Source organism: Haliotis rubra, unplaced genomic scaffold (genome assembly GCF_003918875.1).
Source record: "Haliotis rubra isolate DU_JTF1 unplaced genomic scaffold, ASM391887v1 Scf742, whole genome shotgun sequence".
Taxonomy (NCBI): Eukaryota; Metazoa; Mollusca; class Gastropoda; order Lepetellida; family Haliotidae; genus Haliotis; species Haliotis rubra.
Window position 1 is genome coordinate 227,412 of NW_025767460.1, and position 22,384 is coordinate 249,795.

A 22,384-nucleotide genomic window follows, 5' to 3' on the forward strand; every position below is an offset into this window, starting at 1 on the left:
AATTTACCTTTTAGATATTATAATACAACATATGTTATACTAGCTGACGGGGAGAATTAGCCAATGACATCCTTATTTATAATTAATAGGTTTTATGAAAAGAAAGTCAAAACGTGGCTGCTGCTGTACACATGTCGAGCTCGTGTTGGTTTTATACAGAACTTTAAAATATATCTGACATTTACAGCTTTGCTATATGTGTCATAATGTCAACAAACAATCCTGCTTCTAAGGCAATAAGCTGATGTCACTGGATACCACGCGTCCGATTTAATAACGTTGCGTTTGCCCCATGCATGGAGTTCGCTGTGAGAAGGAGAACGTGTATGTGAATTGCACACTCATTCATAACACGTTGTGTGATTACACACTCAGTTTGCATGAGAATGAAGAAGATGCTGAAGTCACTCTTAAAACATACACAAGGATCCAGTTCTACAGCTTGTCAAAAGAAAACTAAACATCTTCTGCAGTAGATTATTTGGATGTTGAGTGGCCTTGTCACATCGCCATATGGCTGATCCTCCTCCGTCTGTTTACGTTGGCCACCCGTTTTGTGTGTTTGTGTTTTTGATACTTTGCTGATGACCGAAACATCTATGGAATCTGAAAGAAACTGTAAGCTCCTTATAAGTGAGATGTTTTGTCAAAGAAACATTTTTTTCAAAACATCTTTCATAATCGTGTTGTGATATGCAGCATTTCCAGCCGACGTGAATCGTGCAGGCGCATGATGTATATGTCATCACGAATGTGTGCTCGACACTGTTAGGGCGGCTTCGCTACTTTATGACGCAAGCTTATCTTTATATGCTTGTAAATGCACAAGCCAGAGGTGACTCTGCACTTTTTACCATGGGTACCACGTATCCAGATAGTGCCCTCTCCTTGCTGGAAATGGGGCCTCATGCCTTTATTATGTGTTTATATGTAAGGAAAAATACGATTTTACAACTTATCAGTGTATTCCTGTGCAGATATATCAAGCCCAGTCACCTACTTGCTGGTTTTATTTAGCCAGGGCACAGTTAAATTGCTACATCGAGGACACTGTTACAACACCCAGGGCACTGTTGTAACATGGCAGGAGTCAGGGCGCTGTTGTCACAGACAGGGCACTGTTGTATCAACCAGGGCACTATTGTAACAGTCAGGGCGCTGTTGTAACAGACAGGGCACTATTGTATCAACCAAGGCACTTTTGTAACAGACAGGGCACTGTTGTAACAGTCAGGGCACTATTGTAACAGTCAGGGCACTATTGTAACAGTCAGGGCACTATTGTGACAGTCAGGGCACTATTGTAACAGTCAGGGCGCTGTTATAACAGTCCGGGCACTATTGTATCATCCAGGGCGTTGTTGTAACAGTCAGGGCACTATTGCAACAGTCAGGACACTATTGTAACAGTCAGGACACTATTGTAACAGTCAGGGCACTGTTGTCACAGTCAGGGCACTATTGTATCATCCAGGGCGTTGTTATAACAGTCAGGGCACTATTGCAACAGTCAGGACACTATTGTAACAGTCAGGACACTATTGTAACAGTCAGGACACTATTGTGCAACAGTCAGGACACTATTGCAACAGTCAGGGCACTATTGTAACAGCTGTTGTAACAGACAGGGCACTTTTGTATCAACCAAGGCACTTTTGTAACAGACAGGGCACTGTTGTAACAGTCAGGGCGCTGTTATAACAGTCAGGGCACTATTGTAACAGTCAGGGCACTATTGTAACAGTCAGGGCACTATTGTGACAGTCAGGGCACTATTGTAACAGTCAGGGCACTATTGTAACAGTCAGGACGCTGTTATAACAGTCCGGGCACTATTGTATCATCCAGGGCGTTGTTGTAACAGTCAGGGCACTATTGCAACAGTCAGGACACTATTGTAACAGTCAGGGCACTATTGTAACAGTCAGGGAACTATTGCAACAGTCAGGACACTATTGTAACAGTCAGGACACTATTATAACAGTCAGGACACTATTGTAACAGTCAGGGCACTATTGTAACAGTCAGGACACTATTGTAACAGTCAGGGCACTATTGCAACAGTCAGGACACTGTTGTCACAGTCAGGGCACTATTGTAACAGTCAGGACACTATTGTAACAGTCAAGGAACTATTGAAACAGGGCGCTGTTATATCAGTCAGGGCGGTGTTGTAACCGTCAGGGCACTATTGTATCAACCAGGCACTATTGTAACTGTCAGGGCACTATTGTAGCAGTCAGGGCACTATTGTAACAGTCAGGGCACTATTGTAAGAATCAGGACACTATTGTAAGAATCAAGGCACTATTACAACAGTCAGGGCGCTATTGTAACAATCAGGGCACTGTTGTAACCGTGAGGGCGCAATTGCAAGTCAGACTTTGAACACTGTTCACACGCAAGAGCTCACACAGTAGACACGTGTCTTCTCTTTGAGCGTTTATTACATATGGTGGCCATAGGCTATTTGATGGTAGATTTGACCACGGCAGTTCAGCAGATGTTTGTTCCATAGTGTGGCCATCTAAGGTCTGCGTCAGTTGGGACTCCGGCATCAAACTGCCCCAATATAACTGGAATACTGTTCAAAGCAGCGTTAAACCAGTGTGTAGATGATGGAGTGATATCGACTGTACCTACAATCTACACACAAGAATGTAGATCATGCGGACCTCCAGATTCCCCTGCTGCCTCTCGTCGCCCGTGTTTACTGAGGTTAAGACCGGGGATTCATTTTAGGAAGCGCCGTGCCTGTTTCACGCAACAGCGTGACGAAATTAGCATTGTTTGAAATCTCGTTGATAGCCTGTTCTTACCAGCTGTAGTAGTGGAAGGAAGCTTCTTCGTCAGGACTTGGACTTCTGACAGACGGTGGGGAAACGGTTCCTTCCACACTAAGGAGAAACGTCAGGCAGATCGTGCAGTGTGATTGATAGGTGCTAGAAGTGTCTGTTGCTCCAGCACCAGGCTGTCCACATTTGGAGGCAACACTGGGGAAAAGAAGCATTTACAATTGAAATAGGAAATATATCTGATGATATCTACTGGCCATGTAGTCAATACACTCGGGTGACAGTGCCTCTGTATACAAACAGGTGACAGTGCCTCTGTATACATACAGGCAACAGTGTCTCTGTATACATGCAGGTGACAGTGCCTCTGTATAAAAACAGGTGACAGTGCCTCTGTAAACATACAGGTGACAGTGCCTCTGTATAAAAACAAATGACAGTGCCTCTGTATACATACAGGTGACAGTGCCTCTGTATACATACAGGTGACAGTGCCTCTGTATAAAAACAGATGACAGTGCCTCTGTATAAAAACAGATGACAGTGCCTCTGTATAAAAACAGATGACAGTGCCTCTGTATACATACAGGTGACAGTGCCTCTGTAAACATACAGGTGACAGTGCCTCTGTATACATACAGGTGACAGTGCCTCTGTAAACATACAGGTGACAGTGCCTCTGTAAACAGATGACAGTGCTCTGTATAAAAACAGGTGACAGTGCCTCTGTATACATACAGGTGACAGTGCCTCTGTATACATACAGGTGACAGTGCCTCTGTAAACATACAGGTGACAGTGCCTCTGTATAAAAACAGATGACAGTGCCTCTGTATAAAAACAGGTGACAGTGCCTCTGTATAAAAACAGATGACAGTGCCTCTGTATACAAACAGGTGACAGTGCCTCTGTATACATACAGGTGACAGTGCCTCTGTATACAGGTGACAGTGCCTCTGTATACACAGGTGACAGTGCCTCTGTAAACATACAGGTGACAGTGCCTCTGTATACAAAACAGGTGACAGTGCCTCTGTATACAAACAGGTGACAGTGCCTCTGTATAAAAACAGATGACAGTGCCTCTGTATACAAACAGGTGACAGTGCCTCTGTATACATACAGGTGACAGTGCCTCTGTATACAAACAGGTGACAGTGCCTCTGTATACAAACAGGTGACAGTGCCTCTGTATACAAACAGGTGACAGTGCCTCTGTATACAAACAGGTGACAGTGCCTCTGTATACATACAGGTGACAGTGCCTCTGTATACAAAACAGGTGACAGTGCCTCTGTATACAAACAGGTGACAGTGCCTCTGTATACATACAGGTGACAGTGTCTCTGTATACAAACAGGTGACAGTGCCTCTGTATACATACAGGTGACAGTGCCTCTGTATACATACAGGTGACAGTGCCTCTGTATACAAACAGATGACAGTGCCTCTGTATACATACAGGTGACAGTGCCTCTGTATACATACAGGTGACAGTGCCTCTGTATACATACAGGTGACAGTGCCTCTGTATACAAACAGATGACAGTGCCTCTGTATACAAACAGGTGACAGTGCCTCTGTATATAAACAGGTGACAGTGCCTCTGTATACAAACAGGTGACAGTGCCTCTGTATACAAACAGGTGACAGTGCCTCTGTATACATGCAGATGACAGTGCCTCTGTAAACATACAGGTGACAGTGCCTCTATATACAAACAGGTGACAGTGCCTCTGTAAACATACAGGTGACAGTACCTCTGTATACATACAGGTGACATTGCCTCTGTATACAAACAGGTGACAGTGCCTCTGTATATAAACAGGTGACAGTGCCTCTGTATAAAAACAGATGACAGTGCCTCTGTATACAAACAGGTGACAGTGCCTCTGTATACAAACAGGCGACAGTGCATCTGTAAACATACAGGTGACAGTGCCTCTGTATACATACAGGTGACAGTGTCTCTGTACATACACGTGACAGTGTCTCTGTATAAAAACGGGTGACTGGAGAAATGAAGTATCTCTAATTGAAATAACAAATATGTCTGATGGTATCTACTGACCATGTAGTCAATACACTCGGGTGACAGTGCCTTGTGATGCATACCGTTGACAGTGTCTCTGTATATATATAGTATGACCAGAAATATTTGAGAATTTTAGGAATATGTTTTATTGGATTTCTAGTATAAACAACCTTGACCAGCCATCAAGTGCTTTATTCATTCAAGAGAGACAACTCCGTTAATCCTTTTTCATTAGTTTGTGAAGAGTTATCCCCCTTTGTTTACTTGCTGGCAGACGACATTTTCAGTGATCCTCAGTATGGATGATTTAGAGAAGAGGAAGTTGATTTTAGAGTATTATAACAAGGATATCAGATCAGCTAAAGTGATTTCAAGTAGAACAGGCATCCCTTTGTCCACTGTTTATCGTGTTTTGGAAAATATTGCAAATGGATATGGCATTGAGCACCAGGGAGGCGCAGGTAGGCCCAGAAAATTGACTGTTGGTGACAGGAGGCGGATTGGTATTCTTGTTTCTAAAAACAAACGAAGGACTGGATAGGTTTGATAAAGGAGCTGTGGCTGTCTGTAAGGAGACAATTTGAACTGAGCTGCATGCAATGTGTTGGCAGAAAAGTCGAGGAATTCCATCACCGATCATGAAACCTGAACAAAAGGAGCGAAGGTTGAACTGGTGCTTACAGGATAGAAATTTTAACTGGGACAAAAACCTTTGTATCAGCGCCCAAAGTACAGTTCGAAATTGAACGTGTGGGGTGGCATATCTGTGTTAGGGCAACGCCCCTCTGTGTATTTGAAGGGAATATGAACAGTGAGCGGTACACAGATATTCTCGAGGGACATTTACTTCCATCTGCTCACGTGTTCTATGGAAAGTTTTGGATTTTTCAGCAGGACAACGACCCAAAACATCTTTCAAAGCATTCACAGGCCTGGTTTTGGTCCAAAAATATGACATTATTAGATTGGCCAAGCTATAGCCCTGAACTAAATCCAATAGAAAATGTTTGGGGACTTATGAAGGAAAGTGTCAATAAGAAAAATCTGACAAATATTGCTGAAATGAAAGAAGAGGTGGTCCGATATTCGGACAGCAGGGATCGCGACTTTCTAACTTCTTTGATCAGTAGTATGCTCCGCCGCATTGAAGCCTGCATTGCTGCCCATGGTGACTTGACAAAATACTAACTGTTCACCTGTCTTTGAATCTGGAGTTATGTTCTACTAATATTCACATTTAATACGTGAGTAATGAGTGCAAAAATAAAAGAAATTACAATCTTTAAATTCTCAATAATTTCTGGTTGTACTGTTCAAATGATATTGTTTCTGTATACTGACAGTGGTCCCTGTATACATACTGTTGACATTACCTCTGTATACGTACGAGTGACCCTGGACTCCCTTACAAGGTTACTACTTCACTTTTTATTGTATAAATTGTTTTCGTCACGATATGGCTGAGATATTGCCGATGTGACGTTAAATATTAACTCACTCACTCACTTACAAGGTTACTTTTCCTGCATATCAATGAGGGATGTATGTATACACATTTACCATAATGATTCCGTGGCGTCGTGTCTGTAGATATGGGGCGTATACACTGCCTCGTGGTGCATGTATACACAAGCTACTGTGCTGTCTGTTTTCATGCGCTTCCATGGGCCTCCAACGAAGGAGAAGTAGGGTTACTCGGAAGGGTCTTCAGATGACCCAAACTATCTGACCAAACCCGCAGAAATATGGCCACAAGTACTTCCAGTGGTTGGTGGAACGTTCATCTTGTCAGGGAAGTATTTAGATGGCCCCATTACGCTGCTGGCGGCATGTGTTAGATCTATGTGGCTCCCAGGCAGTTCCAGCAGCACTGGTGACGAGAAACGCAAGATGTAGTCAGGACGGTAGAAGACAGCGCTAGAGAAAGTAGATAAAATTAGATAATGTTTTCAGGATATCTGTTTATATCATTTAACCTTGCAGCAAAATGACACGAGACACTTTTTGAAGCTGCCCAGATAGAGTGGTGCCCCTCGGAAGGGGCGAGTTAAAGGATCGGCTGGGGGACTTTACTGACCGCTGTTGTCATACCCTGCATAACATCTGTGATATATCTACAACCATCATATATCAACAACCATCATATATCTACAACCATCATACATCTACAACCATCATATATCTACAACCATCATACAATATACAACAATGATATATCTACAACCATCATATATCTACAACCATCATACATCTACAACCATCATATATCTACAATCATCATATATATACAACAATGATATATCTACAACCATCATATATCTACAACCATCATATATCTACAACCATCATACATCTACAACAACCATCATATATCTACAACCATCATATATCTACAACCATCATATGTATACAACAATGATATATCTACAACCATCATATATATACAACCATCATATATCTACAACCATCATATATCTACAACCATCATATATCAACAGCCATCATATATCTACAACCATCACATATGTACACCCATGATATATCTACAACCATCATATATCTACAACCATCATATATCTACAACCATCATATATCTACAACTATAATATATTTACAACCATCATATATCTACAACCATCATATATCTACAACCATCATATATCAACAACCATCATATATCTACAACCATCACATATCTACACCCATGATATATCTACAACCATCATATATCTACAACCATCATATATCTACAACCATCATATATCTACAACCATGATATATCTACAACCATCATATATCTACAACCATCATATATCAACAGCCATCATATATCTACAACCATCATATATCTAGAACCATCATATATCTACACCCATGATATATCAACAACCATCATATATCAACAGCCATGATATATCTATCACCATCATATATCTACAACCCTGATATATCTACAACCCTGATATATCTACAACCCTGATATATCTACAACCCTGATATAAACCCTGATATATCTACAACCCTGATATATCTACAACCCTGATATATCTACAACCATCATACATCAACAACCATGATACATCTACAACCATCATATATCTACACCCATGATATATCAACAACCATCATATATCAACAGCCATGATATATCTATCACCATCATATATCTACAACCCTGATATATCTACAACCCTGATATATCTACAACCATGTTATATCTACAACCCTGATATATCTACAACCATCATATATCTACACCAATGATATATCTACAACCAGCCTTCATACCCACGGTGTCAAACAAACAATAAAACAACCTGGTTTGCGTTTTTCAATCCCCTAACGAAATGGTATTGTAAATGAGACAAATGCTTGATGTCGACGGTGATTACACACTGGAGTTGCTTTCACCTAACGTGTATTATAAGTATAACTACTAGCCATCGATGTATGGCTAAACAAAACTTATGTGGACTGTAGTCTTTAAATAACACAAGGGAATGATGGGGCACAATATAGAGAATGGTTAGTTTGGCAGCCAAGCTTCCGCTCTTATGGGCACGGGGCACACGTCAGTATCATTTCCCGCAATTATTGTATGACCTTTTATTGGTGTTCATTATGGCATTGACCGGCATACGGGTGGTCAGTCTGGCACATGTGTGGACAATGGACAAACAAGCCCGTGTTTAATAGCAGCTGTTTGCACGTATTCATTTCACCACCCTCTTCACCACGGTTTGATCTTGGTTGACGAGGAGTCGCGGGCGCACGTTAACACTCCCAAGTGCAATACAAGACTCGTCTGTGAACGTGGGTAATTGTCCAGAATTTATGGTCAAGGATCATTTGAAGATGTCCGCTTTATGGCGTTGTGTCCATAAACCTCTCCTCAACTCCGGACAGTTACAAGGCAAAATGGCAATGAATATATATTTTGTAATGACACGGGCATGAAACTAAACTTAAAGAAGTCTTAATTTATACTCTTTGTAGCAATGATGACCCGTACTTATGAAAACTGGTTAGAATGAAACTGCATCCTTCTATAGATGACTGGGACTCTTCCTCCTGAATCCAGGAACTTTGCCCACAGAAACTTTGTCCACAAGGAACTTTCCCCACAGGAACTTTGACCAAAACAATTTTTACAGGGGAGGAACTTTGCCCACAATATAAATTTTAATACTCACCCACCTTAATACCCTGCTCAGGATGTGTTATTTATAAAAGAGATTAAACATTAATTGCACTCCACCATGGCTTCTCTGCTTGTTGGCATTTCTTTTTCTAATTACAATAAACACTTACCTTACTACTCACCCACCTTAATGCCCTGCTCACGAATATGTTGTTTTTGAACTTCACCAAAGCTTGACAAAGTAAATAAGGTTGTTTACAGATTTACATAGCATTACAAGATCGAAATTATAAGACATATCTCATTTTCAACTAACAATGTGCTATATTATATGCTATTTCGGTGTAGTTTAATAAAATAAAATAATATCATTTATATCATGTTGTATTATTATTGTGGGCAAAGTTCCTTGTGGGCAAAGTTCCTGTGGGCAAAGTTCCTTGTGGGCAAAGTTCCTGTGGGCAAAGTTCTTTGTGGGCAAAGTTCCTGTGGGCAAAGTTCCTTGTGGGCAAAGTTCCTGTGGGCAAAGTTCCTTGTGGGCAAAGTTCCTGTGGGCAAAGTTCCTGTGGGCAAAGTTCCTTGTGGGCAAAGTTCCTTGTTGGCAAAGTTCCTGTGGGTAAAGTTCCGTACACCCTCCCTACCAAAACCGTATGGAGTATATCCCAAACATGTTTGGGTCAAAAGCAATTAGAGCGATTCTTGTCTGTAAATGTTTTTGACAAAAATGTTTGTAATTCCTGAAATCAGGAGGACAACATCTCTGTGGTCCAACACCCAGCAAAACACGCTTTGGCGACCGCAGCTTCTCCAGAGCAGCCCCTGTTCTCTGGAACAGCCTTCCACAGGAGATCAGATCCATCACAGAACTCACGACTTTTCAGTCAAAGTTGAAAGCCTACTTTTCACTGAAACATATTGTTAAAGTACTGTCGGAAATAGAAAAAAGCCGTTTTTCACATTCATATATACAATTTATGTCGTTAATATGTGAAAGTGTAAAATATATGTTAAACTAAGTACGGCCTAGCTACAGTCTTAGTGGTAGGGAGATAGGAAACGTAAAAAGGACTTTTCTGAGGAGAGATTAGTGCAGAAATGAGCAATGCTTTTATTTTGTAGGTCCAAAACAGACCACATGATGTACTGAGTTCTCGTCACGTCATCTGACGGAGGGCTGCAGAGACCATGTCTTTATGCACATTAGTGTGGGAGGATATTGTATTACAAAGGACACTTTTTAAATGCCCATTTTGACATTAGACTTAGCTTCATTATAAACGATAGCTGACGTACAAAATAATACTTTTAATGCTGAAACTATTAAGTATGTAGCTATAATGGAGTCTCACCAAAGCTATTTGCAGTTTTGTGCAGGCTCCAAAAAGCGCTTCTGAGCTGAACTGGATATTAGCGCTATAGAAACATCTACTTATTATCATCGTTAGTAATATCAATTGCACTTGACTTATTCAGTAGTTTGGGATATTTTTGAAACCTCTAAATGTCGGTTCATGGAGACTGTTCAGTTTCTAAACAGTATGTGAATACAACGACTTTTAATGGTGTTTGGATTGTGTGGCAGCATTTACAACCTGCACACATGTGGCGGGTAGTGTATCGACGTACACGGGCATTGACATCGGTGACACCTACTGTAGAGATCACTTTATGATGTTACTTCAACTCGGGGTCAAACTGTAAGAAATGTCCCTTATCAATACAATTTGGTAATACTTGGCTCGGACATGAAACAAGCAATTGAAACAATATCTAATATTACTTAAGCAAAGGGTAGCTGATAATCTAATTTGTTAAGGATTCATCAAAACGTGCACTATATAATAAACCACGTAGCACCATGTTAACAATGTTGAATATATACAGAATTTATGTTGTTATATTCCAATACTTAAAAGATTAGTGCTTTTAAGAGTTAGTTGCATTAATTTCAAAACAATATTGAAATCGGTGGATCTCCAGAAATAGCCCCCATTTTGTCCTGAAAACTTATTAAATGACCATTGAAACGCTGTGAACTGTGAACACCCCCACTCCCTCCCCTTTCTCCGCTGTATCCGCCCCTGCAAGATATATTGATTATATTCAACATTTTAATCTCATACATATCTCATAAACACAGTATCACTCTATCTTGAATTACAGAATTATTAAGGCCAGAAATACCTGATATCATGTACAATATTCATTGGTGATCAATGGTTATCCCTGCATATATATGCAAACATATGTGTGAATCTGCCCTGAACAATCTCTGTTTCATCGGTATGGTCAACAATCTGTCCTGAATAATCTCTGTTTGATCGGTATGGTCAACAATCTGCCCTGAACAATGTCTGTTTGATCGGTATAGTCAACAATCCGCCCTGAACAATCTCTGCTTGATCGGTATAGTCAACAATCTGCCCTGAATAATCTCTGTTTGATCGGTATGGTCAACAATGTGCCCTGAACAATCTCTGCTTGATCGGTATGGTCAACAATCTGCCTTGAACAATCTCTGTTTGATCGGTATAGTCAACAATCTGCCCTGAACAATCTTCTTTGATCGGTATGGTCAACAATCTGTCCTGAACAATCTCTGTTTGATCGGTATGGTCAACAATCTGCCCTGAATAATGTCTGTTTGATCGGTATAGTCAACAATCTGCCCTGAACAATCTCTGTTTGATCGGTATAGTCAACAATCTGCCCTGAACAATCTCTGTTTGATCGGTATGGTCAACAATCCGCCCTGAACAATCTCTGCTTGATCGGTATAGTCAACAATCTGCCCTGAACAATCTCTGTTTGATCGGTATAGTCAACAATCTGCCCTGAACAATCTCTGTTTGATTGGTATGGTCAACAATCTGCCCTTAACAATCTTCTTTGATCGGTATGGTCAACAATCTGCCCTGAACAATCTCTGTTTGATTGGTATGGTCAACAATCTGCCCTGAACAATCTTCTTTGATCGGTATGGTCAACAATCTGCCCTGAACAATGTCTGTTTGATCGGTATAGTCAACAATCTGCCCTGAACAATCTCTGTTTGATCGGTATAGTCAACAATCTGCCCTGAACAATCTCTGTTTGATTGGTATGGTAAACAATCTGTCCTGAACAATCTTCTTTGATCGGTATGGTCAACAATCTGTCCTGAACAATCTCTGTTTGATCGGTACAGTCAACAATCTGCCCTGAAGAATGTCTGTTTGATCGGTATGGTCAACAATCTGCCCTGAACAATCTCTGTTTGATCGGTTTAGTCAACAATCCGCCCTGAACAATCTCTGCTTGATCGGTATAGTCAACAATCTGCCCTGAACAATCTCTGTTTGATTGGTATGGTCAACAATCTGCCCTGAACAATCTCTGTTTGATCGGTATGGTCAACAATCTGCCCTGAACAATCTCTGTTTGATCGGTATAGTCAACAATCTGTCCTGAACAATCTCTGCTTGATCGGTATGGTCAACAATCTGTTTTGAACAATCTCTGTTTGATTGGTATGGTCAACAATCTGTCCTGAACAATCTCTGTTTGATCGGTATGGTCAACAATCTGTCCTGAACAATCTCTGTTTGATCGGTATGGTCAACAATCTGCCCTGAACAATCTCTGTTTGATCGGTATGGTCAACAATCTGCCCTGAACAATCTCTGTTTGATCGGTATGGTCAACAATCTGCCCTGAACAATCTCTGTTTGAACAATCTGCCCTGAACAATCTCTGTTTGATCGGTATGGTCAACAATCTGCCCTGAACAATCTCTGTTTGATCGGTATGGTCAACAATCTGCCCTGAACAATCTCTGTTTGATCGGTATGGTCAACAATCTGTCCTGAACAATCTGTCCTCTGTTTGATCTGTTTGATCGGTATGGTCAACAATCTGCCCTGAACAATCTCTTGATCGGTATGGTCAACAATCTGTTTGATCGGTATGGTCAACAATCTGCCCTGAACAATCTCTGTTTGATCGGTACAGTCAACAATCTGCCCTGAACAATCTCTGTTTGATCGGTACAGTCAACAATCTGCCCTGAACAATCTCTGTTTGATCGGTACAGTCAACAATCTGCCCTGAACAATCTCTGTTTGATCGGTATGGTCAACAATCCGCCCTGAACAATCTCTGTTTGATCGGTATGGTCAACAATCTGCCCTGAACAATCTCTGTTTGATCGGTATGGTCAACAATCTGTCCTGAACAGTCTCTGTTTGATCGGTACAGTTAACAGTCTGCCTCGAACAATCTCTGTTTGATCGGTACAGGCAACAATCTGCCCCGAACAATCTCTATATGATCGGCACAGTCAGCAATCTGTTTAGAACAACCTCTGTTTGATCGGTATAGTCAACAATAGCTGTTTTGAATAATCTTTGTTTAATCTTCCCCGAACATTCTCTGTTTGATCGGTATAGTCAACAATCTGTTTTGAAAATCTTTGTTTAAACTTCCCCGAACAATCTCTGTTTGATCGATGTAGTCAACAATCTGTTTTGAACAATCTCTGTTTGATCGGTACAGTCAACAATCTGCCCTGACCAATCTCTAGGTGAACTACATGGTGCTGATGTATCAAAGGTTCCCTTATCATATCAGGTGTACTTGTGAAGAATGCACTCTCGTGAACCCGTCGCCCCTGCCCCACACATTATGACCCTCAAGGAATAATGCTGTAATATCGCCCTCTCGATCGTCCGTCGCGGCAATTGTAAATCCCACGTTAGGAGCACCCTTGAAGGCGGTATCTCCTTACCTTCTACACTTACATGGCTGTAAAATTATTATTTGGGTGATAAGAGCACCGTTTCATATATGACATTTGTCGTAAATACCTTCTCCGCTCGAGTGTTTAGGTACCTCCACGTTAGGTATTGACATCCCGATAATGTCATTGCATCACCGAGTACCTCCATGTCAGGTATTGATACCCCAATAATGGCATTGCATCACTGAGTACCTCCATGTCAGGTACTGATACCCCGATACTGGCAGTGCACCTCTGAGTACCTCCACGTCAGGAATCGATACCCCGATAATGGCAGCGCATCACCGAGTACATCCATGCCAGGTATCGATACCCCGATAATGGCATTGCATCACCGAGTACCTCCGTGTCATGTAATGGTACCCCGCTAATGGCAGCACATCCCCGAGTACCTCCATGTCAGGTATTGATACCCCAATAATGGCATTGCACCTCTGAGTACCTCCACGTCAGGTATCGATACCCCGATAATGGCAGCGCATCACCGAGTACCTCCATGTCAGGTATTGATATTGCGATAATGTCAGTGCCACGTCAGGTATTGATTATCCACTAGTAGCAGTGTGCCACTCACACGACCTAGCCTTGTACCGCTCACATTCACTGGGACTGTCGCCTGGAACAACATTGAATAATGTATATGATATTGATGCGATGTAGTTCTATTGGTTTATTTTAAAATGTAATTGACGAAACCCGACTAATTCTGTGAATTAATTATGTTTGATTGAAAAACATAAGATAAGATAAGATATTTATTGTTTAGCATTACATGAAGGAACCGTGACAATATTTTATAATCGACGACAAGATACAGAAATACACAGATACACACACATTATGTACATAAGAACAATTTCACATGGAAAAACATATGTAGTATAATAACATGGAAACAATACGAAGAGTGGGGATAATATGGAAATACACAAAATGTGTTTATAATTGTAAATACAATAATAGGTCAAATACGAACAAAATGTGTTTAAACAAATGAAGGGGTGACAACCATTATTGGCATGAGTATATGATGACATATCTGGACATCTGTTTGTAAACATTGTTAAGAGTTGTTCATTTTTACAGAGAGTAGTAAATTGTGGATCATGCTTGTAGTAAATTATGGATTGTTTGTAGAAATGATTCATATATTCTAATCATTACATACTGTGGACTGAATTTGACGGTATCGCTGATACGACAATATGACGAGTGATTGTAAAATCCGTGAATACACACAGAATCTACTCATCATTTTTCGCACATGTAGACAGTTAAAGCAAACAACAGGGTACGAAACAATGATGTCCCATTTGGTTGAAAAGTAACAGGAAAATAGACTTTGTAATCTCAATATGAATCTGAGATGTGGGTCGGATTGTGAGAGCCATGACACCAACCTGATGGCCCGCCAAACACGTCGCTTCGCCCTCTCTACAGCCCTCCGTCAGATGACGTGACGAGAACTCAGTACATCACGTGGTTCACGTCGAGGCAGTAGTCGGGGCGTGACGGGTCAACTAATTACACGCCATATTTTTCACTCCATCGGTTTGGTATGTAGCTTGGCCACTTTCGTCCAGTTGATGCACGGTGGAGAAACGCCATACCATAGCCCTACATTCCTTATCTTGCACTAACCAACACTGTCGTAAACGTATGTCCATTAAGGGAGTCCAAATGACAGAGTAATGTTACTTTAGTATCAAACATTACAACGAATTACAACTACCATCGTATCTCCCTGTTTGTATGTAGAACCGTGGCGATGAACCATCCCCATTTGGCAGCAGCTGTCAGTCTGTCTGCGATGTTTCTCCTGACACAGTATCAAGACGCTGTTCATTATCTGATTAAACGGCGGACATTCTTGAAAGAGCATGTTCCTTTCAAGCGAGCTATGCTGAATGGTATCGTGGTGCGGCTGTGTCCTATCACAACATCTCGTTACTGGGAAGTTCCACCACACTGGCTGCCGGTCTACGTTATCTAATATATGTTGTATACTTCTGGGCTTTTCAAAAATACATCGCAAACATGATCTTAAACCAGCGAGGAATGTGAGCGATCGAGTCGCAAAACAGTGAAGGGGAGGTAACTCTTGTAAAGAGTGCTGATACAGGGTTCCGTGAAAGATTTGCTTGGTTGGCTTATTCAACGTAGTCTGTCTCACAGTCCCTGAACCACATTAATTCCCCTACTGCCAAGCCCTCTCTGGTGCTCTAAAGCAAGTCTAGATTTCCTCAGAGATTCCCTGCTCCTTTTCAATATAAATGGGCTTGTTTGTTACTATCAAAATTATATATATTCAGAGACTAAGCATTAGTCTATATTCAACGCTGCACTCAGCAATATTCCAGCTATATGGCGGCGGTCTTGACATAATCGAGTCTGGAGCAGACAATCCAGTGATCAACAGCATAAGCATCGACCTACGCAATGTTCTGTAAAAGAGGCGCAGAGTGATAGCTGTTGTTGTTGAGTTAGATGCTTTGGAGGACGCCTTCGCCGGTTGGCATGTCGGCAGACCTATATGTGATAGCTTTGTGCACTGGTTTTAGTAGCTGTAGGATATGTATTTCACTATTTATGAGTACTTCACTATACAAAAGCACGTAGTTGATGACAGCTCATCTTTAATTGGTGACCGAATGAAGATGATATCCGTTGGCGCGCAAGCGTGAGGATGTCGTATATGAAGTATTCCAAGAAACCTGCTTAAACTTAAACTAAAAATTAAATTGTTGTAAAGATAAATGTGTACGGTGTCGAGTTGACAGTGCATCACGTGTAATGCTTATCGAAATGAGACTTATTTGACTATCCGTATGAAACTTTAGTGCGCATGCTTACTAATCGTAGTACATGTTGGTGTGTTGGTACGGAACAGGTCGACTTGTAGTAGATGTAGTGTTGCTGGGGAACACGTCGACTTGTCGGAGTAGATGTTGGTGTGTTGGTAAGGAACAGGTCGACTTGTCATAGTAAATGTTGGTGTTGCTAGGGAAAACGTCGAGTTGTAGATGTTGTTGTGTTGGTAGCGAACATGTGGACTTGCCGTGTTTTTAACGTGTATGGTGGGAGTGTAGCTGAATCTCATGGCTTCATAACGTTGGTTACAGACTGTCACGAGGTATACCTGCAAGGAGGGCTCAAGTTTGAAGGGGACTACCAGATACTCATCAAGCCGGATGGAGCCCCTGCCCCTTTCAAGGCCGTCTGCAGGGTCTTCAACAACTGGGGTGAGTACAACGCCTTTGTCACTGTAAGCGCTCGTAAAATATATTGCGGTAGCAGCCTACACTGGTTAGCCTAGCGGAGGATCACAATTTGTATGCGGTGAGATGGGTGAAAATGTTAGACACTGGTTGTTTATTATAGGGTGTTGGGTCAGAAGGCATCGGGTGGGGAGGGTCCTATTTAGGGAGGGTAATTAAAAGAGGTCGTTTATAATGAAGCATAAAGTGCTCGGGAGGGTCATGATTTAAAATGTACAAATACCTGGGTGATGCTCATCCAAAATAAAACAAGGATAAGGACAGGAACATTATTTTCAGTTCATTAGATCCTTCCCCGTCCCTAACCCGTCCCTAACCCGACCCTAACCCGCCCCAGAATATATAGTTCCTCTCTAACCAGTCAACATAGAAAGGTCGTCCTGCAGCAGCCTGGTTGCCAGGTAATCACCCTGCTGAAGTAGCCTGGTTGCCAGGTTATCACCCTGCTGAAGTAGCTTGGTTGCCAGGTAATCACCCTGCTGAAGTAGCTTGTTTGCCAGGTAATCACCCTGCTGAAGTAGCTTGGTTGCCAGGTAATCACCCTGCTGAAGTAGCTTGGTTGCCAGGTAATCACCCTGCTGAAGTAGCTTGGTTGCCAGGTAATCACCCTGCTGAAGTAGCCTGGTTGCCAGGTAATCACCCTGCTGAAGTAGCCTGGTTGCCGGGTAATCACCCTGCTGAAGTAGCCTGGTTGCTGGGTAATCACCCTGCTGAAGTAGCTTGGTTGCCGGGTAATCACCCTACTAAGGAACTTGGTTGCCAGGTAATCACCCTGCTGAAGTAGCTTGGTTGCCAGGTAATCACCCTGCTGAAGTAGCCTGGTTGCCAGGTAATCACCCTGCTGAAGTAGCCTGGTTGCCAGGTAATCACCCTGCTGAAGTGGCTTGGTTGCCAGGTAATCACCCTGCTGAAGTAGCTTGGTTGCCAGGTCATCACCCTGCTGAAGTAGCTTGGTTGCCAGGTAATCACCCTGCTGAAGTAGCTTGGTTGCCAGGTAATCACCCTGCTGAAGTAGCTTGGTTGCCAGGTAATCACCCTGCTGAAGTAGCTTGGTTGCCAGGTAATCACCCTGCTGAAGTAGCTTGGTTGCCAGGTAATCACCCTGCTGAAGTAGCCTGGTTGCCAGGTAATCACCCTGCTGAAGTAGCCTGGTTGCCAGGCAATCAACCCTGCTGCAGTAGCCCGATTTCCGGGCAATCACCCTGCTGCAGTAGCCTGATTTCCGGGTAACTACCCTGCTGCAGTAGCCTGATTTCCGGGTAACTACCTGCTGCAGTAGCCTGGTTGCCAGGTAACCACCCTGCTGAGTTATTTGACCTGTGTCAGTCTGGTGTTAAGCACACGTGTGCTCTCTTCATTCTTATCGATGTGGTTGGTCATGGTGACGTGTGTGTTCCAGGGTGGACAGTGATCCAGCGGCGACAGGATGGGTCAGTGGACTTCTACCGGTCGTGGGCGGACTACAAGGTCGGGTTTGGAGACAAACACAAGGAGTTTTGGCTCGGAAACGACAACCTGCATTATCTCACAACACAAGGTGTGTATGGACTGCACTACACAACAGCTACAACACCACAAACAGCTACAACACCACACAACTACAACACCATACAACAGCTACAACACACACACAACAGCTAGAACACCACACAACAACTACAACACCACACAACAACTACAACACCACACAACAGCTACAACACCACACAACAGCTACAACACCACACAACAGCTACAACACCACACAACAGCTACAACACCACACAACAGCTACAACACCACACAACAGCTACAACACCACACTACAACACCATACAACAGCTACAACACACACAACAGCTACAACACTACACAACAACTACAACACCACACAACAGCTACAACACCACACAACAGCTACAACACCACACAACAGCTACAACACCACACAACAACTACAACACCACACAACACCTACAACACCACACAACAGGTACAACACCACACAACAGCTACAACACCACACAACAGCTACAACACCACACAACAGCTACAACACCACACAACAGCTACAACACCACACAACAGCTACAACATCACACAACAGCTACAACACCACACAACAGCTACAACAACTACAACACTACACAACAGCTACAACACCACACAACAGCTACAACACCACACAACAGCTACAACACCACACAACAGCTACAACAGCAAACAACAGCTACAACACTACACAACAGCTACAACAACACAACAACAACTACAACACACAACAACTACAACACCACACAACAGCTACAACACCACACAACAGCTACAACACCACACAACAGCTACAACACCACACAACAGCTACAACACACAACAGCACAACACCACACAACAGCTACAACACCACAGAACAGCTACAACACCACACAACAACTACAACACTACACAACAGCTACAACACCACACAACAACTACAACACCACACAACAAGTACAACACCACACAACAGCTACAACACCACACAACAGCTACAACACCACACAACAGCTACAACAACTACAACACTACACAACAGCTACAACACCACACAACAACTACAACACCATACAACACCTACAACACCACACAACAGCGACAACAATACACAACAGCTTCAACACCACACAACAACTACAACACAATTGCAACAACCAATAGAGTGTAGTGATTCAGATAGAATTAAACACAAAACATTCTGAATAGAATTACTTGTCTATGCCGAATGATTTGGAGACTGCAAGGTGTAAATCGGCAATAATGTTTCTCATCAGCGTAGTTGCTGGTTTTGTCGTGGAGTGGATGTGAAAGTTATGGATGTGAACGATAAAGAGCTGGTGCTTGACGCTATACTGAATATGAACACGCACTTTGTCATATAGTTTAATTATTATGACATTGCGAGCGTACAAGGTACATACATTACCATATATATGTACATTTACACAGTGCATTATACACGGTGTGTGTGATATTACTGACAGATAGCGAACATAACACACTTGTGTATGCCTGACAAGATATGACACGGTTAAGAAGATACTATGCCTCACTTGGCCACATATGGATGTACAGCATTATGAACAAAATACGGTATAAGTGAACACATTGTATATAGTGACTAACTGATTAGTGTAGGACGGCCAATTTCATGTTGCTATATTATTGCAGCAGAAATGTTTTCTTAACGCTGGGTAGTTTGGTAATCCTTTGTCCTCGCGGATGGCGATATAACTTGGTAGTTATGTGAGTTACTGTACTTGTCCATTGGCTGATTACCTGATCTTGAACCAGGCAGAGATGACACAGCCGCTGCTGTTGATGTTCACGACCTACACCAAGCTAAGCTGACATTCTGATATGTAGGAGATTCCGTGAAATGTAATTGCCCAAATCACACCATACCCAATCGTGTTATTCACAACAGCTGGCGCATTACGTCGGTAGAACGGGTATTTTTGGCATTCATTCGGTACTCATTCAGAAAGAGGTGGCACCAACTTTCCCTTGAGTTTATACCCTTGACGGGCCCAGTCTGACAAACTTAAAAGTACTGATTCCTGACCTCGTAGTCTTGGTGATAACACTCCGCTACATGACTGTTTTTATAGCTCACAGTTACATACGTCATGTGGCGTACTTTTGATATTTGATGTTTATCTAAATACTTTGCGGCATACCTAATAGGCTGAACTTGATTCCCCCCGTCTCAGCAGCAGTTGTTGAGCGACCACGCTGTGAACACATGTGGGGATGTTGATGAACACTGGTGCAGTCATGTGTTGGTCAAGGCCAAAAGTCGGGGAATGCCCCTAGCACTGGACTGGAGCGTCACATACACCAGGGAGCGTCACATACACCAGGGAGTGTCACATACACCAGGGAGTGTCACATACACCAGGGAGCGTCACATACACCAGGGAGCGTCACATACACCAGGGAGCGTCACATACACCAGGGAGCGTCACAGGGAGCGCATACACCAGGGAGTGTCACATACACCAGGGAGCGTCACATACACCAGGGAGCGTCACATACACCAGGGAGTGTCACATACACCAGGGAGCGTCACATACACCAGGGAGCGTCACATACACCAGGGAGTGTCACATACACCAGGGAGCGTCACATACACCAGGGAGCGTCACATACACCAGGGAGCGTCAGATACACCAGGGAGCGTCTGGGAGTGTCACATACACCAGGGAGCGTCACATACACCAGGGAGCGTCACATACACCAGGGAGCATCACATACACCAGGGAGTGTCACATACACCAGGGAGCGTCTGGGAGTGTCACATACACCAGGGAGCGTCACATACACCAGGGAGCGTCACATACACCAGGGAGCATCACATACACCAGGGAGTGTCACATACACCAGGGAGCGTCACATACACCAGGGAGCGTCACATACACCAGGGAGCGTCTGGGAGTGTCACATACACCAGGGAGCGTCACATACACAAGGGAGCGTCACATACACCAGGGAGCATCACATACACCAGGGAGCGTCACATACACCAGGGAGCATCACATACACCAGGGAGCGTCACATACACCAGGGAGCATCACATACACCAGGGAGCGTCACATACACCAGGGAGCGTCACATACACCAGGGAGCATCACATACACCAGGGAGTGTCACATACACCAGGGAGCGTCACATACACCAGGGAGCGTCACATACACCAGGGAGCATCACATACACCAGGGAGTGTCACATACACCAGGGAGCGTCACATACACCAGGGAGCGTCACATACACCAGGGAGCGTCACATACACCAGGGAGCGTCTGGGAGTGTCACATACACCAGGGAGTGTCACATACACCAGGGAGCGTCACATACACCAGGGAGCGTCTGGGAGCGTCACATACACCAGGGAGTGTCACATACACCAGGGAGCGTCACATACACCAGGGAGCATCACATACACCAGGGAGCGTCACATACACCAGGGAGCGTCACATACACCAGGGAGCGTCACATACACCAGGGAGAGTCACATACACCAGGGAGTGTCACATACACCAGGGAGGTCACATACACCAGGAGCGTCACATACACCAGGGAGCGTCACATACACCAGGGAGTGTCACATACACCAGGGAGTGTCACATACACCAGGGAGCGTCACATACACCAGGGAGCGTCACATACACCAGGGAGCGTCACATACACCAGGGAGAGTCACATACACCAGGGAGCGTCTGGGAGTGTCACATACACCAGGGAGGGTCACATACACCAGGGAGCGTCACATACACCAGGGAGTGTCACATACACCAGGGAGAGTCACATACACCAGGGAGCGTCACATACACCAGGGAGCGT

At 43.3% G+C, this 22,384-nt stretch overlaps 1 protein-coding gene across 1 annotated transcript in view; it reads left to right on the forward strand.

Moving 5' to 3' along the window:
- LOC124259923 (fibrinogen-like protein 1) overlaps positions 1 to 22,384 on the forward strand; it is a 61,911-nt gene that overhangs the window by 30,806 nt on the left and 8,721 nt on the right. The window contains 2 exon segments of the mRNA XM_046694150.1: positions 16,871 to 16,990; positions 18,426 to 18,563. Coding sequence (XP_046550106.1) covers positions 16,871 to 16,990; positions 18,426 to 18,563 — 258 coding nt within the window.